The sequence below is a fragment of the Cinclus cinclus genome, chromosome 23 (assembly GCF_963662255.1).
Source record: "Cinclus cinclus chromosome 23, bCinCin1.1, whole genome shotgun sequence".
NCBI classification, from domain to species: Eukaryota; Metazoa; Chordata; class Aves; order Passeriformes; family Cinclidae; genus Cinclus; species Cinclus cinclus.
Genome location: NC_085068.1, coordinates 7,508,340 through 7,529,539, shown reverse-complemented (window position 1 = coordinate 7,529,539; position 21,200 = coordinate 7,508,340). Strand labels below are relative to the sequence as shown.

The 21,200-nt window shown below is 51.5% G+C and overlaps 1 protein-coding gene across 1 annotated transcript in view; it reads left to right on the top strand.

Annotated features, from left to right (window-relative positions):
• The window catches only part of AGRN (agrin), a 100,352-nt gene that overhangs the window by 42,231 nt on the left and 36,921 nt on the right, over positions 1-21,200 (top strand). The window contains exons 5-15 of the mRNA XM_062507451.1: positions 129-344; positions 836-1,060; positions 1,408-1,632; positions 2,244-2,450; positions 8,371-8,595; positions 11,789-11,983; positions 13,285-13,485; positions 17,178-17,323; positions 17,421-17,526; positions 18,671-18,784; positions 20,222-20,386. Coding sequence (XP_062363435.1) covers positions 129-344; positions 836-1,060; positions 1,408-1,632; positions 2,244-2,450; positions 8,371-8,595; positions 11,789-11,983; positions 13,285-13,485; positions 17,178-17,323; positions 17,421-17,526; positions 18,671-18,784; positions 20,222-20,386 — 2,025 coding nt within the window. The remainder of the gene's footprint in view (positions 1-128; positions 345-835; positions 1,061-1,407; positions 1,633-2,243; positions 2,451-8,370; positions 8,596-11,788; positions 11,984-13,284; positions 13,486-17,177; positions 17,324-17,420; positions 17,527-18,670; positions 18,785-20,221; positions 20,387-21,200) is intronic.

The following is a 21,200-nucleotide window of genomic DNA, read 5'->3' as shown; positions in this document are numbered from 1 at the left end:
CCCGTGTTGTGTCCCCGTTCCCATGGGATGTCCCTGTGTCCCCCGTGTTGTGTCCCCGTTCCCATGGGATGTCCCTGTGTCCCCCGTGTTGTGTCCCCGTTCCCATTGGGATGTCCCCGTGCCCGCAGGCTGCCGGGGGATGCTGTGCGGGTTCGGGGCCGTGTGCGAGCGCAGTCTCTCGGAGCCGGGCCAGGCGCAGTGCGTGTGCAGGAAGGGTCCCTGTGCCCCCGTGGTGGCCCCGGTGTGCGGCTCCGACCACTCCACCTACAGCAACGAGTGCGAGCTGGAGCGCGCCCAGTGCAACCTGCAGAGGAGGATCAAGGTCATCAGCAAGGGACCCTGCGGTGAGTGACGGTCACGGTGACACGGTGACGGTGACAGTGACATGGTGACGGTGACAGTGACAATGAGTGACAGGAACAGTGACACAGTGACAGTTACAGTGACAGTGACACAACGGCACAGTGACAATGACACAGTGACACAGTGACACAGTGACAATAACCAGTGACAGTGACACATTGGTGACAGTGACACATTGGTGACAGTGACACAGTGACACAGTGACAACAACCAGTGACAGTGACACACTGGTGACAGTGACACAGTGACAAGGACGCAGTGACACAGTGACAATGACACAGTGACACAGTGACAAGGATGCAGTGACACAGTGACAGTGACACAGTGACAGTGACACAGTGACAACGACGCAGTGACACAGTGACAACAACCAGTGACAGTGACACACTGGTGACAGTGACACAGTGACAAGGACGCAGTGACAGACCCCGTGCCGCGCGCTCTCACCCGTCTCCCCTCCTCCATCCCGCAGGCTCCAAGGACCCGTGCGCGGAGGTGACCTGCAGCTTTGGCAGCACCTGCGTCCCCTCTCCCGACGGCCAGGCGGCCAAGTGCGCGTGTCCCTCGTCGTGCGGCGGCGTCCCCGAGAGCCCCGTGTGCGGCAGCGACGGCCGCGACTATCGCAGCCAGTGCCACCTCAACAAACACGCCTGCGACAAGCAGGAGAACGTCTTCAAGAAATTCGATGGCCCCTGTGGTGAGGGAGGAAGGGGTTAAAAATATCCGGGGGTTGTCGAATTGGGGTGGGGGTGTTGGGGGGAAGGGAGGTGAGGGGGGGTCTGGGTGTGGAAAGGGCGGGGGGCCGGGAAAAGGGGGAGTTTGGGCAGGAAAAGTTGGTTTGGGCAAAAAAACCCCAGAACCCCCGATTTAAACCGGGATTAACTCTGTGCTCCATCCCAGACACTTACTGGGATAGAACCAAATCCCAGAATCCCCAGTTTAAACCGGGATTAACTCTGTCCTCCGTTCCAGACCCTTACCGGGACAGAACCAAACCCCACAGTCCCCGATTTAAACCAGGATTAACTCTGTGCTCCGTTCCAGACCCTTGCCGGGCCGTGCCGCCGGAGCAGGGCCGCGTGTGCCGGGTGAACCCGCGGACGCGCAGGGTGGAGCTGCTGGCCCGGCCCGAGGGCTGTCCCCCGAGCGCCGAGCCCGTGTGCGGCGACGACGGCGTCACCTACGGCAGCGACTGCGAGCTGGGGCGCTCGGCCGCCATCCGCGGCATGGACCTCCAGAAAGTGCGCTCGGGACAGTGCCAGCCGCAGGGTGAGGGCTTCCTCCTCTTCCTCCTCTTCCCCCTCTATCTATAGTTTCCCTCTATCAGTATAAAAATTAAACCCAAGGCATCGTTCCCCCCATGAACACAAAACTAAACCCCAAGGCATTGTTTCCCTCTATCAACATAAAAACTAAACCCCAAGGCATCGTTTAACCCCAAGGCATTTCCCCCATGAACACAAAACCTAAACCCCAAGCCATCATTTTATCCAATCCATCATTTAACCCAATCCATCATTTTACCCAAACCATCATTTAACCCAATCCATCATTTTACCCAATCCATCATTTAACCCAAACCATCATTTTACCCAATCCATCATTTAACCCAAACCATCATTTTACCCAAGCCATCATTTAACCCAATCCATCATTTTACCCAAACCATCATTTTACCCAAACCATCATTTAACCCAAACCATCATTTAACCCAATCCATCATTTTACCCAAACCATCATTTTACCCAAACCATCATTTTACCCAATCCATCATTTCCCCCACAAACACAAAACCCAACCCCCAGGGCACGACCCTCTCCCCCATGCCGGTGTGACCCCAAGGGCTGGGTGTGAGCGTGCTGCCCGTGTCCCCACCGCAGACCAGTGCCAGGACGAGTGCCTGTTCCACGCCGTGTGCCTGAACCGCCGCGGGGCCGCGCGCTGCTCCTGCGACCGCATCACCTGCGACGGAGCTTTCCGGCCCCTGTGCGGCCAGGACGGGCGCAGCTACGGCAGCGAGTGCGAGCGGCGCAGGGCGGAGTGCCTGCGGCAGGCGCCCATCGGGGTCAGACACAGCGGGCCCTGCGGTAAGGGACGGGGGACGGGGGACACCGTGGGGGTGGGGGGGGGGGCGGGCTCAGATTGTCCCATGGGGGTGGTATTCCATAGGGATGGGGGTCCTCGGATTGTCCCGTAGGGATGGGGGCCTCAGATTGTCCCATGGGGGTGGTATTCCATAGGGATGGGGGTCCTCAGATTGTCCCGTAGGGATGGGGGTCCATGGATTGTCCCATAGGGGTGGGGGTCCTCAGATTGTCCCGTAGGGATGGTATTCCATAGGGATGGGTGTCTCAGATTGTCCCATAGGGGTGGGGGCCTCAGATTGTCCCATGGGGGTGGTATTCCAAAGGGATGGGGACCTCAGATTGTCCCACAGAGATTCTGATCCCCTCCATCCCGTGGGAATGCTGATCCCCCTCTCGGGGCAGGCTGGCACACTGGGAAGCTGCACACATCCCTGGATGCCCAGGGATCCCTCCATGGGCTCAGCCTGGTGTGCACCACCGTGACACAGCCCGGGTTCCATGCCGGTGTCCCGGCACGTTCCCGGTTCTGTGCTGGTGTCCTGGCACATTCCTGGTTCCATGTTTGTGTCCCGGCACGTTCCCGGTTCCGTGCTGATGTCCCGGCACGTTCCCAGTTCCGTGCTGATGTCCCGGCACATTCCCGGTTCCGTGCTGGTGTCCCGGCACGTTCCCAGTTCTGTGCTGGTGTCCCGGCACGTTCCTGGTTCCATGTTTGTGTCCCGGCACGTTCCCAGTTCCGTGCTGGTGTCCCGGCACATTCCCGGTTCCGTGCTGGTGTCCCGGCACGTTCCCAGTTCCGTGCTGGTGTCCCGGCACGTTCCTGGTTCCATGTTTGTGTCCCGGCACGTTCCCAGTTCCGTGCTGGTGTCCCGGCACGTTCCTGGTTCCATGTTTGTGTCCCGGCACGTTCCCAGTTCCGTGCTGGTGTCCCGGCACGTTCCCGGTTCCGTGCTGGTGTCCCGGCACGTTCCCAGTTCCGTGCTGATGTCCCGGCACATTCCCGGTTCTGTGCTGGTGTCCCGGCACGTTCCTGGTTCCATGTTTGTGTCCCGGCACGTTCCCAGTTCCGTGCTGGTGTCCCGGCACGTTCCTGGTTCCATGTTTGTGTCCCGGCACGTTCCCAGTTCCGTGCTGGTGTCCCGGCACATTCCCAGTTCCGTGCTGGTGTCCCAGCACAGCCCAGTGTGTGATCGTCTCTCCGTCCTGTCTCTGCTGTGTGGCCCTGGGGCCGCTCCTGGTGTTCGAACCCCGTGTCTGTGACGCCCTGCTGGTTTCTGTCACTGCCCGCCCCGTCCCCTTCCATCCCTGCCATCCATTGCTCCTCCAGGGTAGTGCCAGTCTCCAAACCCCATTCCATGCCTGCCTGCTTCCCTCCGCTCTCCGCCGGGAATTCTCCTCTCCTCTCCTCTCCCCTCTGTGCTGTCTCTGGAGCTCTCACCGTGTCTTTGTCTCGTCTCTAGGAGAACTCCCCAATGGACCTTTCCCGGCAGGATGGGATAGGATGGGGCTTTGGATCCTTAGGATGCTGGGAATGTCATTTTAGGATTCTCCTCCGGGAAGTGGAGGAGGTTAAAGCAGCCGCTGCACTGATTTGGATGAGTTACAAGTTGTTTGTTTTTCTCACCTCTGCGAGTGCGTCCTGTTCTTTGAAGCTGATGTTTTGTCAGGTTTCAGCTGGGTTGAGCCTCCCGAAGTGCTTGGGGATCAGAATCCCACCTTGGGGATGTGTTTCGTTGGCTTCGTGCTCCTGCTGGAGCCTTTCGAGGCTGCCAGACCCAGCTGCTGGAAAACAACTTGCCAGGCTCCCAAAATCCCACTCTGAAGTAATCACAGCTGTTATTTTTGAAGCTGTTATTATTTTTTAATCCATTTCCCTGTGTTTCTGCTGGGGGAGTGGCTGGGAGTCAATTCCCCAACTTCTCCCCGTGGGAAGGGCTGTGATCCCAGGGTGAAGGGATTTTTTTGGGCAGCTCTGGTTCCCTGGGCTCTCTCCAAACCCTCCCCTGTGCCTCCTTGAGAGGCCGAAAATTCCCAAATTTCTGCGATGAGCAGGGAATTCTCACTGAGCATCAGCCATGCATTGTTTCCACCGTGTTGGGTGGAAAAAGGCCAGGAGCAGCAGGATGTGGTCCTGGTGCACCTGCCATTCCTCTCTCCAAATCCCTCTCCTTGATTTCAGCTCCCCTCCCTCCAGGCCAGCACACATCTCCCAGGAGCTGCATCCTACTGGGATAGGAGCATAAAAAAAACGGGGAGAATGAATCCAAACCAGGGCTCTGCCTGCCAAAAGCTGGGATTGCAGAGTGCTTGTGACAGCTCCATGTAGTCCTGTAGCCCATTCCCAGGAGGTGTGAGCTGATTTTTTTTTTTTTTTTTTTTTTTTTTTTTTTTTTTTTAATCCCTGTCAGTTCTGGAAAGGAAAAGGAAAATCTCTGAGCTCGGTGCCTGGGTGCTGTGGGAATGCAGAAGATGCAGGAGCTGAGCAAGGGCGGGGAATGGGAAAGGTTGGGCAGAATTTTAACCCCTCACAAGCACCTGTCTGACCAACCCTGAGCTCTCTGCTGCCTTTTCCAGGCAGGCAAAGCCAAACCAAACCATCCAAGCCTTGTTTTGAATCCTTCTTGATGCTGCAGCTGAGAAAGGAGGGATGGGATGAGGCTGAAGTGGCCAGGAGGGAAGGAAAGAAGGAAGGAGGGAAAGTGTCTGTACCTGCATCTGTCTTTTTCTCTCCTCTCCTCTCCTCTCCTCTCCTCTCCTCTCCTCTCCTCTCCTCTCCTCTCCTCTCCTCTCCTCTCCTCTCCTCTCCTCTCCTCTCCTCTCCTCTCCTCTCCTCTCCTCTCCTCTCCTCTCCTCTCCTCTCCTCTCCTCTCCTCTCCTCTCCTCTCCTCTTCTCTCCTCTCCTCTCCTCTCCTTTTTCCTCTCTTTTTCCTCTCTTTTTCCTCTCTTTTCCCTCTCTTTTCCCTCTCTTTTCCCTCTCTTTTTCCTCTCTTTTTCCTCTCTTTTTCCTCTCTTTTTTCTCTCTCTCTCGCTCTCTCTCTTTCTCTCTCTTTCTCTCTCTCTCTTTCTCTCTCTTTCCCGTCTCCTCTGTGTCTTGTGTTTTACAGTGTTACCTGTGTGGAGGAAGGAATTCTGTCCTGGCACCACCCTCCTGCTCCCTGCCCGGACATCTCTGCTGGGAGCTCGGCTCTGCCCCTCCTCCGTGGCCGGGGTCTCTCCTGGCCTCCTCTCACTGCTCCCACCTCTCTCTAGTTTGACCCGAGAGCCCCCCAGGATGGAGAGGTTGCCCTGGGCTTTGTCCCACCCCTCGCCCCAAACTCTGCCTGCTGGAATGGGAATTGCTGGGTTCTTGTCCGATGCTTGCTGTGCCTTCCAAGGCAAAGGAGAGTGGGAGCAGAGGTGGGTGCTGGGAGCCTCCCGCTCCTCAGCCAGCCCCTCCCTGGGCTGCTGCATCGCTCTGGATTGATCCTGATTGATTTTTCCCTCTCCTTCTGTTCCCAACTAACTCCCCTTGGCTTCCCCTTTCCTTCCTCCTCCTCCTTCCCGGAGTTCCTGCCTGCCCAGGGCTGTGGTGCTTCTCCCTGTGCTGTGTGTCCTGCTTGTCCCTGCCAGGAGCTCCACAGGGATCCCAGCTCCCTCTCTCCCAGGCTCGGGAGTGGCTCTTTCCTGGGAATTTTTCTCCCCGAGCTCTCTGGGTGTCCCAGGCATGGATTGATGGGTTTGGTGCCTCTTTCCTATGGGCCTCCACAGCTGAGCTTGGTATTCCCTGGATATTCCCAGAACCTGGGGTTCCCAGCTTTGGTTAGGAGCGTGTTCAGAGCCGTGGAATGGTTTGGGTTGGGAGGATCTGAAATTATCACCCAGTTCCACAGGCAGGGACTCCTCCCATTGCCCCAGGCTGTTCCAGGCACTTCCAGGCACAAGGATCACACCCTGGAATCACCCAGGGTGCAGAAAGAGAGTTTGGCTTTCCCTGTGCCTCAGTTTCCCTCCCTCCAGGAAGGAACAGGGCCAGGAATCAAAGCAGGTCTGGATTAAAGCCCAGCTCAGCAGGTCCAAGGCTGCATGTGAGATATTCCAGGCTGGGATTTGGGAATTTCATGTGCTGCATCTCCAGGGTTTTCTTGCTGGAGAAGGACGGGGAGTGTCAGGGCTGGGTTTTCCATCAGGGCTGGCCCCTCAATGTGCTCCCATTCCCATTATTCCCGTGCTTCCCAAGGCAGGAGGATGAGCCTGGATCTAAACCCAGGGATTATTTCTGCTTCACAGCCAGGAAAATTCTGTCCATAGGGAATTTCCCCATGGAAACGGTGTCTGTGTGTTGGGAGGGGACAGAAAAGGGAAACAAGCAGATGGGGACAGCAGCCCAGGGAGCGATTCCTGCTCCTTGGGAAGTGCAGGGAAGCTGTGGACAGAGCCAGAGAGGGGCTGGGGCTCTGTCCTTGTGCCTGGACTGTCCCCTCTCCCTGTTCCCTTGGCTCCAGGCTGTGGCCTGGGAGATGCTTCCGTGCCCTCCTGGCTGGCACGGGGCTCTGCGGAGGTGCCACCACCGTGCTGCTGGCATGGGGACGTGTCCAGGGCCACCCCACGGGGACCTTTCCAGCTCTCTGCTCCGTGCCTGCTCCTGCTCCTGCTCCATCTCCTCGGGCTGCACTGTCCTGTGTCCTGTGTCCTTGTCCTTGTCCTTGTCCTTGTCCCGTGTCCTGGTCACTGTCTGGATGAACCTCCCCCGTGTCCTTGCCTTGTCCCAGCACGCCCCGAGGGGCACTGGGCAGTGCTGGCTCTGTCCCCAGCAGCACGGCCATTCCTTCCTCAGCTCCTGGGTGACTGGGGAGGGATTTTCCTGCAGGGAATTCTTGGGATGAACCACTGGGATGTCCCTGCCAGCAGGGACTGGGACACGGCCTCTGCTGTGTGCTGGCACTGAGCGTCCCCCAGGGGAGGTTGGGGTGGGATTGGGGATCCAGAGGGAATGCTGCTTCCCAGCCAGGGAATTACCAATCCCTGGGAGGTTCAGGATCCTTCTGGGGTCCCTTCCCAATCCCTGGGAGGTTCAGGATCCTTCTGGGGTCCCTTCCCAATCCCTACAGGGCTCAGGATCCTTCTGGGGTCCCTTCCCAATCCCTGGGAGGCTCAGGATCCTTCTGGGGTCCCTTCCCAATCCCTACAGGGCTCAGGATCCTTCTGGGGTCCCTTCCCAATCCCTACAGGGCTCAGGATCCTTCTGGGGTCGTTTCCCAATCCCTACAGGGCTCAGGATCCTTCTGGGGTCGTTTCCCAATCCCTACAGGGCTCAGGATCCTTCTGGGGTCGTTTCCCAATCCCTACAGGGCTCAGGATCCTTCTGGGGTCGTTTCCCAATCCCTACAGGGCTCAGGATCCTTCTGGGGTCGTTTCCCAATCCCTACTGGGCTCAGGCTCCTTCTGGGCTGGGCTTAGGGAAGCACACGGGGTGTCCCCATCCTGCCCCACAGCAGCTCCCTGGGATGAGGAGGGAAGAGGAGCACGGGCTGGGGGATGAGCAGCGTGGTGGAACCCAGGAAAACCCCACGGAGGGAATCCTACGGAAACCCATGGAATTTATGGGACGTGCCGGGGTGCGGGGATCTCTCCCTGTGGGAGCTTTGTGGAAGGTTCTGCCAGTGCTGCCGCTGCTGCCGCTGCCGTTTCTGACCGGGGCACGAAACGACGATCCCGTGCCTGCTGCCCATCCCTAAAACCTCCGCCACGCATGGGGACCGTGCTGAGCCGGGCATGGCGGGCTGGCACCGAGGGGACAAAGGGCTGGGGACGAATCCAACCCCTCCGCACCGTGCCCCCCCGCCCCCCTCCCCGTACGAAACACCGGCACATCCTTCCCCCGTCGGTACCGCCACCGAGCCACACCACACCTGTCCCCGTCCCCGTCCCTGTCCCCTGACAGACCTGGGCGCTCCCAGCCCCTGCCGGAGCGTGGAGTGCGCCTTCGGGGCCGTGTGCGTGGTGAAGAACCAGGAGCCCGTGTGCGAGTGCCAGCAGCAGCAGTGCCAGGGCCGCTACGACCCCGTGTGCGGCACCGACCAGCGCACGTACGGCAACCCCTGCGAGCTGCGCGCCACGGCCTGCGTGCTGCAGAGGGACATCGGCGTCCGGCACAGGGGGCCCTGCGGTGAGCCTGGGGATTGGGGCTCATCTGCTGCTGGTCTGGGCTTCTTTGGGTCATCTGGCCTTGTTTTGGTGACCTAGGCTTGTTTTTGGGGTCGTTTTCATGGTTTGGGCCTTGTTTTGGTGGTTTGGGCCTTGTTTTGGTGGTTTGGGGTAATTTTGGTAATCTGGGTTTGTTTTGGGGTCGTTTTGGTGGTTTGGGCCTTGTTTTGGTGGTTTGGGCCTTGTTTTGGTGGTTTGGGGTCATTTTGGTAATCTGGGTTTGTTTTGGGGTCGTTTTGGTGGTTTGGGCCTTGTTTTGGTGGTTTGGGCCTTGTTTTGGTGGTTTGGGGTCATTTTGGTAATCTGGGCTTGTTTTGGGGTCGTTTTGGGGCTTGTTTTGGTGGTTTGGGCCTTGTTTTGTTGGTTGCGGTCATTTTGGTAATCTGGGCTTGTTTCGGGATTGTTTTGGTGGTTTGGCCTTGTTTTGGTGGTTTGGGCCTTCTTTTGGTGGTTTGGGGTCATTTTGGTAATCTGGGCTTGTTTCGGGATTGTTTTGGTGGTTTGGCCTTGTTTTGGTGGTTTGGGGCTTGTTCTGGGGTTGTTTAGGTCTTCTGGGGTTGTTTTGGTGTTTTGGGCTTGTTTTGGTGTTTTGGGGCTTCTTTTGGGTTTGTTTTGGTGGTTTGGAGCTTGTTCTGGGGTTGTTTTGGTCTTTTGGGGTTGTTTTGGTGTTTTGGGCTTGTTTTGGGGTTGTTTTGGGGTTGTTTTGGTGATCTGGGCTTGTTTTGGTGGCTTGGGCTTGTTTTGGGGCCATTTTGGTGCTGTTTTGTTGCTTTTTTTCATTGTTTTGGTGTTGTTCTGTTGTTTTAGTGTTGTTCTGTTGGGTTTTTTTGTTGTTGTTTTGATGTTTTGGTGTTTTGATGTCGTTTGTTGTTTTGGTGTTTTGTTGTTTCATTATTCCGTTGTTTCGTTATTTTGTTCTTGTTTTGTTGTTTTTAGTGTTGTTTTGTTGTTTTGTTGTTGGTCTGTGACCTCAAAAGGGACACCAGGGTGAAGGACAAAGAGCCCTGTGCTGAGATTTGGGCTGGGGTTCTTGAGTTGTTGTTATTTTGTTGCTGTTGTTTTTTGTGTCACGGATTAAGAACCTCCAGATTTGAATAAAACCCTCCAGATTTGAATAAAAACCTCCAGATAGGGATAAAAGCCTCCAGGCCAAGATAAAAACCTCCAAACCAGGATCAAAACCTCCAGATTTAAATAAAAACCTCCAGATTGGGATAAAAACATCCAGGCCAGGATAAAACCTCCAGATTTGAATAAAAACCTCCAGATTGGGATAAAAACCTCCAAACTGGGATAAAACTCTCCAGATTGGGATAAAAACATTCAGATTTGAATTAAAACCTCCAGACTGGGATAAAAACCTCCAAACTGGGATAAAAACATCCAGACTGGGATAAAACCCTCCAGATTGGGATAAAAACATTCAGATTTGAATTAAAACCTCCAGATTTGAATAAAAACCTCCAGGCTGGGATAAAAACCTCCAAACCAGGATAAAAACCTTGAGATTGGAATAAAAACCTCCAAACCAGGATAAAAACCTCGAGATTGGAATAAAAACCTCCAGGCCAGGATAAAAACCTCCAGACTGGAATAAAAACCTCCAGGCCAACAGCACGAGCCCGAGCAGGGGGTTGGTGCCTCCTCCTCCTCCTCCTCCTCCTCCCCCATGCCAAGGCAGCAGCTGCTGTGTGAAAGAAAAAAGCAGGAAAAGCACCTTGGAGCCAAATTCCCGGTGAAAATTCCTGGCAGGGAGGGAAGGAGGAATCAGTGGATGCCCAGGAGTCAGGGGATGTGCTGGATGCTGTCTCCTACAGGGAGGGAGAGCTGCTTGGAAAGTGATTTTTTAATTTTTTTTTTTTTTTACAAAAATCAAGATTTTCTGTGTCCCCAGCCTGGCTGGGAGCGTGTCAGGTGTGACGTTAACACCTGAATCCCGCAAAAAAAAACAAAAAAAAAACCCAAAAAACCCCGAGCTGAAGGTGAAATCCACATTCCCATCACATCTTCCTGGGGGAATTTCCTGCCTCCCTCGCCCAGGATTTATTAGGATTTATTAGTGGCTGATTTATTGCTGCTAATTGTGCTCTCTCCCAGCTCTTCAGCGGGAGCAGCCGCAGTGACAGGGACATTCCGACCCCTTTCTCCTGGCCCTGGTGGCTTTTAGGAAGGAATTTTTGTTTGGTTTTTTTTTTTTTTCCTCCCATCTTTCCTGCTCTTTCATCCTTTCCTTGCTGCTGGGGGAGGAGGGCGCAGCCAGCTTTGATTTCGGAATTATTTGGGTTCAGAGCTGCCTTAGGTTTGGATGGGATTTTGGGAAGGTGGAATTTGGGAAGGTTGGGAGGGTGGAGAGGTTGCCCGGACAATCTGTGGGTGCCTCAGCCCTGGAAGTTCCTGGCTTGGAAGGTGTCCCTTAAAGGGGAGCTTAAATCCCAACCCAGACAATCCCACCAAGGATGAGCTTAAACCCCAACCCAGACAATTCCACCAAAAACGAGCTTAAACCCCATCCCAGACAATTCCACCAAAGTTGAGCTTAAACCCCAACCCAAACAATTCCACCAAAAACGAGCTTTAACCCCATCCCAGACAATTCCACCTAAAATGAGCTTAAAGCTCAACCCAGACAATTCCAAGAATGAGTTTAAACCCCATCCCAGACAATTCCACCTAAAATGAGTTTAAAGCTCAACCCAAACAATTCCAAGAATGAGTTTAAACCCCATCCCAGACAATTCCACCTAAAATGAGCTTAAAGCTCAACCCAGACAATCCCACCAAGAATGAGCTTAAACCCCAACCCAGACAATTCCACCAAAGATGAGCTTTAACCCCAACCCAAACAATTCCACCAAAAACAAGCTTAAATCCCAACCCAAACAATTCCACCAAAGTTGAGCTTAATCCCCAACCCAAACAATTCCACCAAAAACAAGCTTAAATCCCCAACCCAAACAATTCCACCAAAAACGAGCTTTAACCCCATCCCAGACAATTCCACCAAGGATGACCTTAAATCCTAACCCAGCCAATCCCACCAAAAACACATTTAAACCCCAACCCAACCCAACCCAACCCAACCCAACCAATCCCCCAATTCTCCAACCCTCCCTCTGCGCCGTCCCAACCCCGATTTTTGCCGTCTCTCTGCACAGACCGCTGCGGCAAGTGCCAGTTCGGTGCCATCTGCGAGGCGGAGACGGGGCGCTGCGTGTGCCCCACCGAGTGCGTGCCCTCGGCTCGGCCCGTGTGCGGCACCGACGGCGTCACCTACGGCAGCGAGTGCGAGCTGCACGTCAGGGCCTGCACCCAGCAGAAGGACATCCGCGTGGCCTCCCCGGGCCACTGCAGTGAGTGTCACGCGCTGCCCTTTGTCCCCTCGGTGTCACCCGCGGCCGGAGGGGGGCTCGGCGCCCCGCGCTCCGTGCCGCGGGTTTGGGTGTTCACACGTGGAGGGGGTGATTTTCCGTTTTATATTGGGAATAATTTGGTGTTTTGGGGCTCTCTCATTGATTTGGGCTCTCACAAACTCTTCCCTGAGCGATTTTCCATTTTATATTTGGAATAATTTGGTGTTTTGGAGCTCTCCCTGCAGTTTGGGCTCTCACAAATTCTTTCCTGAGCGATTTTCCGTTTTATATTTTTAATAATTTGGTGTTTTGGGGCTCTCTCATTGATTTGGGCTCTCACAAACTCTTGCCTGAGCGATTTTCCATTTTATATTTGGAATAATTTGGTGTTTTTATGCATCTTTTTAATCCCGTGGGTTTGGGTGTTCACACGTGGAGTGGGTGATTTTCCGTTTTATATTTGGAATAATTTGGTGTTTTGGAGCTCTCCCTGCAGTTTAGGAACTCACAAACTCTTGCCTGAGCGATTTTCCATTTTATATTTGGAATAATTTGGTGTTTTGGGGCTCTCTCATTGATTTGGGCTCTCACAAACTCTTCCCTGAGCGATTTTCCATTTTATATTTTTTTTTTTGTCCTTCTTAACCCCAATTTTTGTTTTGTTTTCTTTCCTTCTTAACCCCAATTATTTTTAATTTTGTTATTGTTGTTTTTTTTTGTTTTTGGGTTTTTTTTTTGTTTTTTTTCCTTCTTAACCCCAATTTTTTTTTTGTTTTTTGTCCTTCTTAACCCCAATTTTTGTTTTGTTTTCTTTCCTTCTTAACCCCAATTATTTTTAATTTTGTTATTGTTGTTTTTTTTTGTTTTTGTTTTTTTTTTTTTTGTTTTTTTTCCTTCTTAACCCCAATTTTTTTTTTTGTTTTTTGTCCCTCTTAACCCCAATTTTTGTTTTGTTTTCTTTCCTTCTTAACCCCAATTATTTTTTATTTTGTTATTGTTGTTGTTGGTTTTTTTTTGTTTTTTTTTCCTTCTTAACCCCAATTTTTTTTTTCTTCTTAACCCCAATTCTTTTGTTTTGTTTTTTTTTTCCTTCTTAACCCCAAATTTTTTTTTTGTTTTTTGTCCTTCTTAACCCCAATTTTTGTTTTGTTTTCTTTCCTTCTTAACCCCAATTATTTTTAATTTTGTTATTGTTGGTTTTTTTTTATTTTTGTTTTTTTTTTTGTTTTTTTTTTTTAATGTGATGACTAAAACCAACAATAACTCACCAGTTGAACCGAGTTTCTCCTTTCCCTCCGCAGGGTCCTGTGGCAACTCGATGTGCTCCTTCGGTGGCCGATGCTCGGCCGGGCAGTGCCTGTGCCCGCGATGCCAGCGCCAGCCCCCGGCCCCGGTGTGCGGCACCGACGGCGTCACCTACGGCAGCCCCTGCCAGCTGCAGGTGACCTCGTGCCACCTGCAAAAGAGCATCGAGGTGGCCAGGATGGGACCCTGCGAGGATGGTGGGTTGGTTGGTTGGTGGGTTCTGGAAAAGGGAGGAAAAGGAGGGGAAGGGGAAAATAAAAAAGAGGGGGGGAAAAAAAAAAAAAAAAATTGGGAGAGGAATTGAGGGGAAGGGAGGGTTGGGTGAGTGGGGAAGAGGGGAAGAGATTTTGGGGAGGGGGGGGATATAAAAGAGAAGGGGTGAAGATGGAAAAAATGGGTGTATTTTAAGCAGGTTTTTGAAAATGGTAATGGTAAGAGTAATAATAGTAGTAGGAATAATGATAGTCGTAGTAATGATAGTAATAATAATAGTAATGATAGTAATAATAGTAATGGTAGTAATAATAACAGTAATAATAATAGCAGTAATAATAGTAGTAGTGATAATAGTAATAATAATAGTAATAATAATAGTAGTAATAGTAGTAGTAGGAATCATGATAGTAGTAATAATAGTAACAATAATAGTAACAATAATAATAATAATAATAATAGTGAGAACAATAGTAATAATAGTAATAATAGTAGTAGTAGTAATAAAAGTAATAATAGTAGTAATAATAATAGTAATAATAAAATAAATAATAGTAGTGATAATGATAGTATAATTATAATTATAAAAATAATTATAGTAATAATATTAATTATAATTATAATTATAATTATAAAAATAATTATTGTAGTAATAGTAATAATAATAACATTGATAATAATATCAATAATGATATTAATACCAATAATAGTAGTAATAGTAATAATATTAATAATAACAATAACATTAATGGTAATAATAATAATATTGATTGTATCAGTAGTAACAATAATAATATTAATAATAATAATAATAATGTTAATAGTAATAATAGTATTAATAGTAATAATAGCAACAGTAATAATATTAATAGTAATAATTCTAATAATAATAACATTAGTAATAGTAATAGTAATAGTAATAGTAATAATATTATTAATAGAATAATATTAATAGTAATAATAGTATTAATAGTAATGATTGCAACAGTAATGATATTAATAGTAATAATAGTAATAATTTTATTATTACTATTACTAATAGTAATAATATTAATAATTAAAAATAATATTAATAGTAATAATAGTATTAATAGTAATAATAACAGCAATTATATTAATAGTAATAATTGTAATAATAATAATATTAATAGTATTATTAACATTGATAATAAAAAATAATATTAATGGTAATAATAGTAGTAATAATGAAAGTAATAATGATATTAATATTAATATTATTATTAATAATAATATTATTATTAAGAAGAAGAAGAAGAAGAAGAAAAAGAAAAAAACCAAGTGTAAAATATGAGAAAAGAAAATAGAAAGAAAGGCAAAAAAAAAAAGCTGGAAAATGAGCGGATCCAAAAAAAAAAAAAAAAATATAAAATCTGGAAAAACAAAGCAAACAAAAAAAATAATAAATGAAATCTGAAAAACAAAACAAACAAAAAAAAATCTGAAAAAAACCACAAAAAATCTGAAGAAATGAACAAGCAAAAAGATCTGAAGAACCAATGGAAAAAAAAAATGATAGCGGAAAAAACATAGAATTGGAAAAAACAAAAAAAAAACCCAAAAAATCTGAAAAATCGAACAAGCAAAAAGATCTGAAAAACCAAAAAAAAAAAAATCTGAAAAACTCAAAAAAAACCCAACTCCCGCCCCCCAAAAAAATCTACCCTCCCTAAAAAATGGCCAAAAACACCCCAACCCCCCCCAAAAAATACCCCCTAGAAAACCCCCCCAAAAACCCCAAATCCCCCTCACAAAACCCACCCCAAACCCCAAAAGTGCAGATCCTGGGCCATCCCTGCCATCCTGGCCTCTGGCACGGGACTTGGGACTGGACAATCTTTAGGATTCCAATGTCCCAATGTCCCAATGTCCCAATATCCCATCCCAATATCCCAATGTCCCAATATCCCATCCCATTATCCCATCCCAATATCCCATCCCATTATCCCAATGTCCCAATGTCCCAATATCCCAATATCCCAATATCCCAATATCCCAATGTCCCAATATCCCATCCCAATATCCCATCCCAATATCCCAATGTCCCAATGTCCCAATATCCCAATATCCCATCCCAATATCCCAATGTCCCAATATCCCAATGTCCCAATATCCCATCCCAATATCCCAATGTCCCAATATCCCAATATCCCAATATCCCATCCCAATATCCCATCCCAATATCCCAATGTCCCAATGTCCCAATATCCCAATATCCCATCCCAATATCCCATCCCAATATCCCAATGTCCCAATGTCCCAATATCCCAATATCCCATCCCAATATCCCATCCCAATATCCCAATATCCCAATATCCCAATGTCCCAATATCCCATCCCAATATCCCAATGTCCCAATATCCCATCCCAATATCCCATCCCAATATCCCAATATCCCAATATCCCAATATCCCAATGTCCCAATATCCCATCCCAATATCCCATCCCAATATCCCAATGTCCCAATGTCCCAATATCCCAATATCCCAATATCCCAATATCTCAATATCCCAATGTCCCAATATCCCAATATCCCAATATCCCATCCCAATATCCCATCCCCTTATCCCATCCCATTATCCCATCCCCTTATCCCATCCCAATATCCCATTATCATCCCAATATCCCAATATCCCATTGTCCCATCCCATTATCCCATCCCAATATCCCAATATCCCATCCCAATATCCCAATATCCCAATATCCCAATATCCCCTTATCCCATCCCCTTATCCCATCCCCTTATCCCATCCCATTATCCCATCCCAATATCCCATCCCATTATCCCATCCCACAGCTCTGTTGGCTCAGCAGAATTCCCGGGAACATTTTTGGGGTGGGCTCTGCCCTTTCTTGCTGAGCCTAAAAATGAAAAAAAAAAAAAAAAAACCAAAACAAAACAAAAAACAAAACAACAACCCCACGAGTTTTCCCACTTTTGGGGGAAAATTTTCCCTCTTTGAGGAAAGGTTTTCCCACTTTGTGGATTTTTTCTGGCACGGGGAGGGAGCTGAGATTCCCTGGAAAAGACAGAGCAGGGCGTTTGATCTCAGCCCTGCTCGGGGATTTCAGGTTCCTGTCCCCGTGCAAGCAGATCCCGAATAATTCTCTGTGTGGTGTCCAAGCCCAGCTTTTGATCATTCCCGAAAAAGGGCCGGGCTCCCCTTCCCCCATCCTGCTTTTCCCTTTTCCCTTTGAAATCAGCCCCGTCCCTGCGGCTCCGAGCATCCTGCAGAGTCCAGGGAGTTCAAGACTCTTCCTATCCCGAATCCCAGCCCCAAATCCCAGCCCCGAATCCCAGCCCCGAATCCCAGCCCCGAATCCCAGCCCCAAATCCCAGCCCTGCCCCACAATCCATGTAATCCACACAATTCCGGGATTTCAAACCTCTCCCTACTCCAAATCCCAGCCCCAAATCCCAGCCCCAAATCCCAGCCCCAAGTCCCAGTCGTGCTCCAACTTCCAACTAAATTCTGGGATCCGGATGGCTCTGGGCATGTCCCCAAACCAGGACATTTGTCCCCTGGGATATTCTGGGATTTGGATGGCTCTGGGCATGTCCCCAAACCAGGACATTTGTCCCCATCCCCCGTGCGTCCCCCTGGCTCTGCCGTGCCGGGATGGACCCCGGTGTCACCGTGGCTGTCCCTGTCCCCAGAGTGTGGCTCGGGGGGCTCCGGCTCCGGGGACGGCAGCGAGTGCGAGCAGGAGCGGTGCCGGCAGTTCGGGGGCTGGTGGGACGAGGACGCCGAGGACGAGCCCTGCGTGTGTGACTTCACCTGCCAGGCCGTGCCCCGCAGCCCGGTGAGCGCCTCCTGTCCCCTCCTGTCCCCTCCCGTCCCCTCCCGTCCCCTCCCCGGCAGCGCGCGTGTCCTGAGCTGTCCCCTGGCTGTGCTGGCAGGTGTGTGGCTCTGACGGTGTCACCTACGCCAACGAGTGCGAGCTGAAGAAGACGCGGTGCGAGAAACGCCAGGAGCTCTTTGTCACCAGCCAGGGAGCGTGTCGGGGTGAGTGCCCTGAGGGCAGCCACTCCTCCCTGGTGGCCCTGGGTGTGTCCCCAAATGTGTCCCTGGGTGTGTCCCTGGGTGTGTCCCCAAATGTGTCCCTGGGTGTGTCCCTGGGTGTGTCCCCAAATATGGCCCTGGCTGTGTCCCCAAATGTGTCCCCGGTGGGTCCCCAAATGTGTCCCTGGGTGTGTCCCTGGGTGTGTCCCCAAATATGGCCCTGGGTGTGTCCCCAAATGTGTCCCTGGGTGTGTCCCTGGGTGTGTCCCCAAATATGGCCCTGGGTGTGTCCCCAAATGTGTCCCCGGTGGGTCCCCAAATGTGTCCCTGGGTGTGTCCCTGGTGCCCTTTCCCTGGCAATAAGCAGGAATCTACAGGGACACAGCCCTGTCCCCACTCAAGGGCACACCCCTGTCCCGTGTCCCTATCCTGTGTGTCCCTGTCCCGTGTCCCTGACCCGTGTGTCCCTGTCCCTGTCCCGTGTCCCTGACCCGTGTCCCTGTCCTGTGTGTCCCTGTCCCTGTCCCGTGTGTCCCTGTCCCTGTCCCGTGTCCCTGACCCGTGTCCCTGTCCCGTGTGTCCCTGTCCCTGTCCCGTGTCCCTGTCCCTGTCCCATGTGCCCCATGTCCCTGTCCCGTGTGTCCCTGTCCCGTGTCCCTGTCCCGTGTCCCTGTCCCTGTCCCGTGTGTCCCTGTCCCTGTCCCTGTCCCGTGTGTCCCTGTCCCTGTCCCGTGTCCCTGACCCGTGTCCCTGTCCCGTGTGTCCCTGTCCCGTGTCTCCCTGTCCCGTGTCCCTGTCCCTGTCCCGTGTGTCCCATGTCCCTGTCCCTGTCCCTGTCCCTGTCCCGTGTGTCCCTGTCCCTGTCCCGTGTCCCTGTCCCGTGTCCCTGTCCCGTGTGTCCCATGTCCCTGTCCCTGTCCCTGTCCCTGTCCCGTGTGTCCCTGTCCCTGTCCCGTGTCCCTGTCCCGTGTCCCTGTCCCGTGTGTCCCTGTCCCCTGTTCCTGTCCCGTGTCCCTGTCCCGTGTGTCCCTGACCCCTGTCCCTGTCCCCTGTCCCTGTCCCGTGTCCCTGTCCCGTGTGTCCCTGTCCCGTGTGTCCCGTGTCCCTGTCCCGTGTCCCTGACCCGTGTCCCTGTCCCCTCCTGCAGCCATGGCCACCACCCCTCCACCCCTGCTGGTCACGCACTGCAGCCAGAGCGTCTACGGCTGCTGCCCGGACAATGTCACCGCGGCGCTGGGCGTGGGAGCCGCCGGATGTCCCAGTGAGTGTCACCTCGGGGGACACCCAGGGCCCGCCAGGGGCCTCCTGCAGGGAGGATTTGGTTTCTGAATAACTGGGATTTTGGGAGCCTGTTTCTTTGGGATTTTGGCTCCTGTTTCTTTGGGATTTTGGGATCCTGTTTATTTGGGATTTTGGCTCCTGTTTCTTTGGGATTTTGGGATCCTGTTTCTTTGGGATTTTGGGATCCTGTTTATTTGGGATTTTGGGATGTTTCTTTGGGATTTTGGGATCCTGTTTCTTTGGGATTTTGGGATCCTGTTTATTTGGGATTTTGGCTCCTGTTTCTTTGGGATTTTGGGATCCTGTTTCTTTGGGATTTTGGGATCCTGTTTCTTTGGGATTTTGGGATCTTGTTTCTTTGGGATTTTGGGATCCTGTTTCTTTGGGATTTTGGGATCCTGTTTATTTGGGATTTTGGCTCCTGTTTCTTTGGGATTTTGGGATCCTGTTTCTTTGGGATTTTGGGATCCTGTTTCTTTGGGATTTTGGGATCTTGTTTCTTTGGGATTTTGGGATCCTGTTTCTTTGGGATTTTGGGATCCTGTTTATTTGGGATTTTGGCTCCTGTTTCTTTGGGATTTTGGGATCCTGTTTCTTTGGGATTTTGGCTCCTGTTTCTTTGGGATTTTGGGATCCTGTTTCTTTGGGATTTTGGGATCCTGTTTCTTTGGGATTTTGGCTCCTGTTTCTTTGGGATTTTGGGATCCTGTTTCTTTGGGATTTTGGGATCCTGTTTATTTGGGATTTTGGGATCCTGTTTATTTGGGATTTTGGGATCCTGTTTCTTTGGGATTTTGGGATCCTGTTTATTTGGGATTTTGGCTCCTGTTTCTTTGGGATTTTGGGATCCTGTTTCTTTGGGATTTTGGGATCCTGTTTATTTGGGATTTTGGGATCCTGTTTCTTTGGGATTTTGGGATCCTGTTTCTTTGGGATTTTGGGATCCTGTTTATTTGGGATTTTGGCTCCTGTTTCTTTGGGATTTTGGGATCCTGTTTCTTTGGGATTTTGGGATCCTGTTTCTTTGGGATTTTGGGATCTTGTTTCTTTGGGATTTTGGGATCCTGTTTCTTTGGGATTTTGGGATCCTGTTTATTTGGGATTTTGGCTCCTGTTTCTTTGGGATTTTGGCTCCTGTTTATTTGACACGCAGTAACACACGGTGACACTTGATGACATTTGGTGTCACTCAGTGACACACAGTGACAGATGATGACACATGGTGACATTTGGTGATACTCGGTGACTCTCAGTGACACTCGGTGACACTCAGTGACGCTCAGTGGCATTTGGTGGCACTTGGTGACACTCGGTGACCGTGATGACACGCAGTGACACTCGGTGACACTTGGTGACATTCGGTGACCACTCGGTGACACACGGTGACACACGGTGACACGCGTGTCCCCTCCCTCAGGCACGTGCCAGTGCAACCCCTACGGCTCGTACGGGGGCTCGTGCGAGCCGGGCTCGGGCCAGTGCTCCTGCAAGCCCGGCGTGGGTGGCCTCAAGTGTGACCGCTGCGAGCCCGGCTTCTGGAACTTCCGCGGCATCGTCACCGACGGCAAGAGCGGCTGCACCCGTGAGTGACACGGTGACACGGACAGAGAGGGGACAGCGGGGGGACAGTCTGGGGACACAGAGTGGGGACAGCGTGGGGACGGCGAGGGGACAGTGTGGGGACAGGGAGGGGACACAGAGTGGGGACAGAGAGGGGACACAGAGTGGGGACAGAGAGGGGACAGCGGGGGGACAGAGAGGGGACACAGAGTGGGGACAGCATGGGGACAGCAAGGGGACAGGGAGGGGACAGGGAGGGAACAGAAAGGGGACCCGGACAGAGTGGGGACAGCATGGGGACAGTGTGGGGACAGTGTGGGGACAGGGAGGAGACACGGACAGAGTGGGGACAGCATGGGGACAGTGAGGGGACAGAAAGGGGACACAGATTGGGGACAGCATGGGGACAGCAAGGGGACAGCGTGGGGACAGGGAGGGGACAGCGGGGGGACAGTGAGGGGACAGAAAGGGGACACAGATTGGGGACAGCATGGGGACAGCGAGGGGACAGCGTGGGGACAGGGAGGGGACAGCGGGGGGACAGAAAGGGGACACGGACAGAATGGGGACAGAGTGGGGACAGCATGGGGACGGCGAGGGGACAGCGTGGGGACAGGGAGGGGACAGGGAGGGGACACCATGGGTGGCAGGGGTGGGACACTTCCCTGTGACAGGGAGGGGACACCCCGTGTTTCCTCCTTTCCCAGCCTGTCACTGCATTTGTTTCCCATTGTCCCACCCCATAACTGAGTATTCCCCCTTCCCCACCCCATAACCACATTTTCCCACCCCATAACCACATTTTCCCCCTTCCCCACCCCATAACTGCATTTTCC